General features: G+C 38.7%; 1 protein-coding gene across 1 annotated transcript; it reads left to right on the top strand.

The window, feature by feature from the left end:
• The first annotated feature begins 6,078 nt into the window (after positions 1 to 6,078).
• On the top strand, positions 6,079 to 7,132 carry LOC121226788 (uncharacterized). The gene is made up of 2 exons (XM_041110447.1): positions 6,079 to 6,212; positions 6,532 to 7,132. The coding sequence occupies exons 1-2, from the start codon at positions 6,079 to 6,081 to the stop codon at positions 7,130 to 7,132; spliced, it is 735 nt and encodes a 244-aa protein (XP_040966381.1).
• The last annotated feature ends 439 nt before the right edge of the window (positions 7,133 to 7,571 follow it).

Genomic DNA, 7,571 nt, shown 5'->3' with positions numbered 1-7,571 from the left:
TTTAATTGATCAAATAAATCATCAATACGTGGTAACAGATATTTATTCTTTATCGTCATTTTATTCAGCTGACGATAGTCAATGCACAACCTCATAGTTCCGTCCTTCTTTTTCACAAACAATACTGGTGCACCCCAAGGTGAGAAACTTGGTCGAGCGAAACCTCTATCCGTCAACTCTTGCAACTGAGTTTTCAATTCTTTTAACTCGGTTGGTGCCATACGATACGGAGCTATCGAAATTGGCGTTGTTCCAGGTACAAGCTCAATACCAAACTCTACCTCTCGAACAGGTGGTAAACCCGATAATTCTTCAGGAAAAACATCCGGTTATTCACAAACCACCGGCATAGATTCGGGTTTCTTTTCTAATTCTTTGTCATCAAGTACATACGCAAGGTATGCTTCGCACCCTTTTCTTACATATTTCTGGGCCAACATTGCTGATATTACAGCTGGCAACCCCTTTAAGTCCGTAGACTCAACTCGGATTATCTCGTTATTTGCGCACCTCAAATCAATAGTCTTGCTTTTGCAATTCACAACCGCATCATGCGCGGTCAACCAATCCAAACCAAGAATAACATCAAATTCATCAAATGGCAAAAGCATTAAGTCCGCCCAAAAATAGGAATCTCGAATTACTAGGGGGCATTTCTTACACACTTTGTCGACAAGCACGTAACGACCCAAGGGATTTGACACCCGAATTACGAACTCAGTAGACTCAATAGGTAAAGTCTTACTGGATGCTAAGGTTTCGCATATATAAGAATGAGTAGAACCAGGGTCAATCAAAGCAATCACATTAGTATCGAAGAGAGTAAAAGTACCGGTAATAACATCTGGCGAGGAAGCATCCTCGCGTGCGCGTATAGCATAAGCCCTAGCAGGAGCACGAGCCTCAGATCTGGTCGCAGCATCTCTAGAACCTCTCTGACCACCACTAGCATTTCCCGTGTTTCTAGATGGTCTACCTCGAGCAGTGGTAGCACTCGGTTTCCCACTCTGATTTCCATTCTGATCAGACAATCTCAGGCAATCTTTGATAAAGTGGTCAACTGACCCGCACTTGTAGCAGGAGCGGTCATGGAGTCTACAACTTCCAGAATGCCATTTGCCACAATACTGGCACTCCGTTCTATCTCGGCGATCATTTCCCACATTAGCGACCGAAGTGACTCGTGCACTCGAAAGGGGTCGATCGCGATCTCGTCTAGAAAATCCCGAAGTGTCTCTAGACCGGCCTAAGCCATCTCTAAATTTCTTCGATGACTGTGGAAAGGGCTTCCCCGAAGACCTCTTACGAAACTCCCTTGCTCCCACCTCAGCTTTTCTTTTCTCCATACTGAGCTCCTCGGCTTTGTAAGCTCGCTCGACAAGTGCCACAAATTCTCGGATTTCCAAAATGCCAACATATAGCTTTATATCATCATTCAATCCATCCTCGAAACGTTTACACATTACAGCTTCTGAGGAAATGCATTCTCGTGCGTACCGGCTAAGCCTTACAAACTTTCGTTCATAGTCGGTAACCGACATGGAACCTTGTTTAAGTTCAAGAAATTCCTTCCGTTTTTGGTCAATGAATCTCTGACTGATATACTTCTTTCGAAACTCGGTTTGGAAGAATTCCCAAGTTACTTGCTCTCTAGGCACAACAGAAGTCAATGTATTCCACCAATAGTAGGCAGAATCACGTAGCAAGGAGATAGTACACTTTAGGCACTCATCGGGTGTGCAAGATAGCTCGTCGAGTACCCGGATAGTGTTGTCCAACCAAAATTTAGCTTGCTCGGCATCATCGTTGTTCGTAGCTTTAAATTCAGTAGCCCGTGTTTTTGGATTCTGTCAACTGGGGCTTATTTGACCTTATTTAGTCCGTTACCAGAGGAATTGTAGGTGCGGGGTGGTATTTGTCGGGAATGGAGGTTGTGGAACAACCGTATTAGTTCGAATGTATTGGTTGAACCAATCATTCATCACGCTATAGAAAGCTTATCTAGCCTCATCATTCGGATTACTAGCATTAGGTTGAGAGTCCGCCGGCATTGTCCCTTGTGCGGGAGCAGGTGCTACACTCTCAAGATCATCAGCTACCGCTCGGTCGGGATCGGGATCCATTACTATAAATAAACACATTTGCAAATGTCAGAAATCACCACACTATCAAATAATCACATAAAATGGCATGTATAGCTAAACCCAACGCATTACGGTAGTCCTAGAATCGACTAAACCGTAGCTCTGATACCAATAAAATTGTAACACCCCGTACCCGAGACCGTTGCCAGAGTCGGACACGAGGGGTTCACAAACTACATTCACTTACTTGCACAGTTCATTTTAGAAATTTCCAGGCAGTTGGCTAACTGTGTCACTGTCACCTTAAAAATCATATCTTGAGTTCTAAAACTAGAAAATCAGTTTCGTAATTTTTCCCTAAAACTAGACTCATATGTCCATCTACATATTTTTTTTCTAGAATTTTTTGTAGGGCCAATTAGTACAGTTTATTAGTAAACTTCTCCCATGTTACAGGGATTGACTACACTGACCTTTGCGCATTACGACTTGGATATCTCCCTGTACAGGGCTTCAATACTGATGCCGTTTGTTTCTATAGAAACTACACTCAAAAGGAATCCATACATATATGGCATGACTTCTAAATGTCTCTGGTTAATTTATAATGAATTTCCAAAGTCAGATCAGGGGATCCAGAAACCGATCTAACCCTGTCTCACGAAAACTTTAACATCTCATAATATACTATTCATATGAACGTTTCGTTACTTTCCTATGAAAATAGATTCATCAAGGTTCGATTACATAATTTATTCACTATTTAATTCCATTCCTACTATTTTTAGTGATTTTTCACATCCACATCACTGCTGCTGCCAGCATCTATTTTTAAGGTAAACTTTACCTATTTCATGATCCTCCATGGATCAACTAGAGTTTGTCATACATATTCCAAAATGATCATGAATAACCATTCCCATGGCTAACCGTTACCAATATTCCATACCTCTCGACGGACAACATACAATACGATTATAAAGCTATGATCAAAGTATATTTAAGCCATTTTCGCATGGCTATCCAAATTTACACAAACCGAAGGGTACATGACCAACAACAAAAGGGTAGTCCTATACATGCCATTTCAAAGTTCAACCAAAAGTATACCAAAAGGAGCTTTGATAGTGTGGGCGACTTCGACTTCAAAATCCCGAGTCCGATAGCTGAAGAACCAAAATCTATAAGACAGAGAATCAAAGAAACGGAGTAAGCATTAAATGCTTAGTAAGTTTTGAGCTAAGAATTTAGACACAACCAAAGTATAGCATTCATGTAACTAAACAGATAATTTCATAAGCACAAATTTTCAATTTCATACTTACTTCACATTACCAACCCTTATATTCATACACAAAGATCAACTTAGCTAAAGGCCGGTAGCTCATTTATCAACTGAGCGAATACTTATTTGTAAAGGCTCAACTAATTCAAAGCACATACGAAACATACCTCAATGTTGGGATGTTACAAGCGTATTAACTGAAATGTTTACAGCAAGATCGTTCATTCCCGAATCACGTACCTTCGGGATTTAACCGGATATAGCTACTCGTTCAAATGCCTTCGGGACATAGCCCAGTTATAGTAACTCGCACAAATGCCTTCGGGACTTAACCCAAATTTAGTAACTCGCACCAATGCCTTCGGGCTTAGCCCGGAATTAGTATCTCGCACAAATGCCTTTGGATCTTAGTCCGGATATGGTCACTTAGCACAAATACTTCGGGACTTAGCCCGGACATCATTCGAATAACCATGCACATTTAACAATAAATCATGACACATTCGTATTTCATTTTCATTAGCAAAACTAAAACACAAGACACTTATCACTCTTGTAATTTCAGCTCAATAGCCACACACAAAGAGCATGATTTTGATTTGCTTAAAACATGATCTAATCAAATCATAATTTAAGCTCTATTACTCAAGAACTTACCTCGGGTGTGGTCGAACGTTTTCAGCGGCTATTCGATAAATTTTTCCTTTCCCTTATCCAACTGTGGTCCTCTAAGCTCTTGAGCTAATTCAAACAAATTTAACTTATTAAAGTCTCATTATGCTAGCTTATGGTCGAATATGACAAGGAGTTTGATTGGTCATATGGCCACCTTCTAGCTCAACTACACAATGGTCATATGCATTTTTAATCACATCAAGCAATTTAATACTATTCATTCGAACATCAAAAGAAAACCTCAAGGTACTTAGCCCATATATACTTTAGGCATTAGAGTCACATATATATATGGAATCATGAATCAAAATGAACGTTTTAGCTAATATTTCACCCTTGGCCAAATTTTCTAAGCCAAGACAAAAGCATCGATATGCTTGCCTCTAACCGAATACATGCAACACCAATCTTCTTCCTATGGTCGAATATGCATGTCTATGTTGAGGCCGACTATATACTTAATACCACACATAAATGGAATACATTTTACTAACTAATGCATTACATATTATAACTCAATACGCATCCATCATTTAATCCATAACCAAAGCACCATCATGTGTAAGTATATACCTTGAGATAATATATAGGTCATACCAATACATCATGTGCAATCATATATATATATATGTGCAAGAGCCGAATCACAAATTTGATTATAACCAAATTTAAACATATATCCAAAACATAAATCTTACCTACCATGCAATAAGCATAAATCACACTTATGGATATACCATGGCCGATACTTCCAACAACACCAAATAAATATATACTTCATGGATCTAAGGTAGAACCAAGAAAGAAACTCATAATCATCAAGATGTAAGCAACTACCATTGTTCATCTAGATTTAGCATGAAACACAACCATCACCCTTATTCATCTCCATAGCCGAAAACCTTACTTATTCCAAAATCACAATTTCAACATGGGTTACCAACAATAACTTGATATCTCACTCAAAATCAACTAGGATTTCAAGAACTAGTATCAACTTTCTTACCTTAATATCGACCTAAGATGACCGATTGCTTCACTCCTTCCTTCCTCCTCTCAATCCGGCCAAGAAGAACCAAAGAACACAACTTGTTTCCTTTCTTCCTTAGAACATTCAGCCAAGAGAAATGAAAAAAAAGATGGACACTTTTTTTTGTTTTTTTTCTTACATTCACGGCAATGGGGAGGGGGGAGAAACAATCACACACCTTCTTTCTTTTTTTCCATTTCTTTATTACTAACTTTATTTTATTGTTTCCTCCCATGATGCACCAACACAACATGTCTATGACATGTTTTGCCCATCACCCTTTGTCCATCCTAATGTCATGGCCGGCCACTACTAGATGGGGGGAAAATTGACATGCAAGTCCCCCCTTTTTCAACATGCACTAATAGGTCCTTATGTTTTGATTTATCACATTTCAAAAATGTCACACATAAGTCCTATTGACTAAATTCACATGCAATTTACTAAATCGAAGCTTAAAATTTTCACACATTTATTTTAGACAATAAATATCATATTCAAATAATTTGGTGACTCGGTTTAGCGGTCCCAAAACCGCTTTCCTACTAGGGTCGCTTTATGGCTGTCACAGTTTGGTTGAGGATGGTGGGCTGTTAGTTAAGTTACAGGTTAAACCGACTTGGGTTGAGTAGATTCGAGCTAAAAAATTGTGTGATGAGTCATTAGTTTAGTGATTGCACTGGGTTGATTCGAATGAAATTTCTGAATTTAGCTTGAACAGCGACAAGATTGTCTTTTAGAGGTCTGATTTGTTTACCTAATGATAAAGAATTGAGGAAGTCGATCCTACAAGAGGTGTATGAAAGTCCTTATGTTATGTACCTTGGTGGGAAAAAAATGTATCGACACCTCTGTGAGCTCTATTGGTGACCTGGATTGAAATGGGAGATAGTCACTTTTGTGTCCCACTGTCTAACATACCAAAAGGTTAAGGCTAAACATCAGTTTCCCTCTGGTTTGCTTCAACCAGTTAAGATTCCTCAGTGGAAGTGGGAGGGGTGACAATGGATTTTGTTAGTGGGTTACCTTTAACCCCCGCTAAGAAAGATTCAGTTTGGGTCATTGTTGATCGGTTGACCAAGTCCACGCATTTCATTCCTATTAGAATGGTCTATTCTATGCAAAAGTTAGCTAAACTGTATATTGCTGAGATTGTAAGACTACACGGGATTCCAGTCTCAATTATCTCTGATAGAGATCCATGATTCAGATATCGATTTTAGAAGAAACTTCATGAGGCCTTAAGTACTCGACTTAATTTTAGCACTTCTTATCACCCTCAGACCGATGGACAGTCTGAGGGAGTTATTTAGATTTTAGAAGATATGTTTTGAGGTTGTGTAATAGATTTCCAGGGTAGTTGGGAAGATTACCTACCATTGGCTGAGTTTGCATATAATAACAGCTTCCAGTCTAGTATTCAAATGGCTCCCTATTGAGGCCTTGTATGGTCTTAGGTGTCGTACTCTATGTTGGACTGAATTAAGTGAATGTTGGATATTGGGTCCCGAACTGGTTTCTAAAACTGAGAGTATTATGAAAGTGATTCATGATAGTCTGAAAGCCACCTCTGATCGACAAAAGTCTTATGATGATTTAAAAAGAAAGGATATTGAATTTTCTTTAGGTTATCAAGTTCTAAAGGTATCACCGTGGAAAAAGGTTCTCCAATTTGGACGCAAGGGCAAGCTAATCCTGAGATTCATTAGACCTCATCGCATTTTGAAATGTGTCAGACCTGATACATATCAGTTAGAACTACCGCAGGAGTTAGAGCGAATTCATGATGTGTTTCATGTCTTGATGTTGAGACGATATCAATTTGACCCATCACAGATTTTTCCCGCCAATGAGATCGAGTTGCAACTAGATTTAACATTCGAGGATGAACCTATACAAATCATAGATTGTGACGTCAAGGTATTGATGAAGAAGAGTGTTCCCTTGGTTAAGGTTTTGTGGCAAAATCACGAGACTGAAGAAGCTACTTGGGAACCTGAAGATTTAATTTGGCAACAATACCCGTATCTGTTTGAGTTATGTAAATTTCAAGGTTGAAATTTCTTTTAGGGGGGAGAATTGTAACGCCCCAAAATTTTAGGTTTTGCTTAAAATTCTCTGTATCTGTGGTTCTGTGCTTTGCTTATGTGATCGTGGTCAGGAGTTCGAGTCGCATCCTTAAGAATTTTTTTATTTTAATTCAAGTTAACTGTTATCCTGGAATGGACTACTTAAGTTGAATTCAGTATGAATTTGTGTTAAGAATGAGACTACTGGTTCCTAGGTTAAACATTTGTATTCTGTTAGGTCCTGTGTTTGAATCCCTGAGAGGTCGATAAGAAATTTTTTCCAAATGCTAGAAACCTACTTGGAAGTTAAAAAGTTAATTAACGTTAGTCCTTTTCTTTTCTTTTCTTTTAGTTTTCTTTTCATTTCATCTTCATTCCTTTTATTTTTTCTCTTTTGTTCTTTTTCGTTTCTTTATTTTTTGTTAATC

The sequence above is a fragment of the Gossypium hirsutum genome, unplaced genomic scaffold, assembly GCF_007990345.1.
Source record: "Gossypium hirsutum isolate 1008001.06 unplaced genomic scaffold, Gossypium_hirsutum_v2.1 scaffold_435, whole genome shotgun sequence".
Lineage (NCBI taxonomy): Eukaryota > Viridiplantae > Streptophyta > Magnoliopsida > Malvales > Malvaceae > Gossypium > Gossypium hirsutum.
This window is presented reverse-complemented; position numbering and strand designations above follow the sequence as displayed.

Coding starts and splice junctions, on each gene's coding strand:
- LOC121226788 (XM_041110447.1), top strand. CDS start 6,079: ATGGATTTTGTTAGTGGGTTACCTTTAACCCCCGCTAAGAAAGATTCA. Junction 6,213..6,531: donor ATGCAAAAGTTAGCTAAACT/GTATATTGCTGA, acceptor GTATGGTCTTAG/GTGTCGTACTCTATGTTGGA.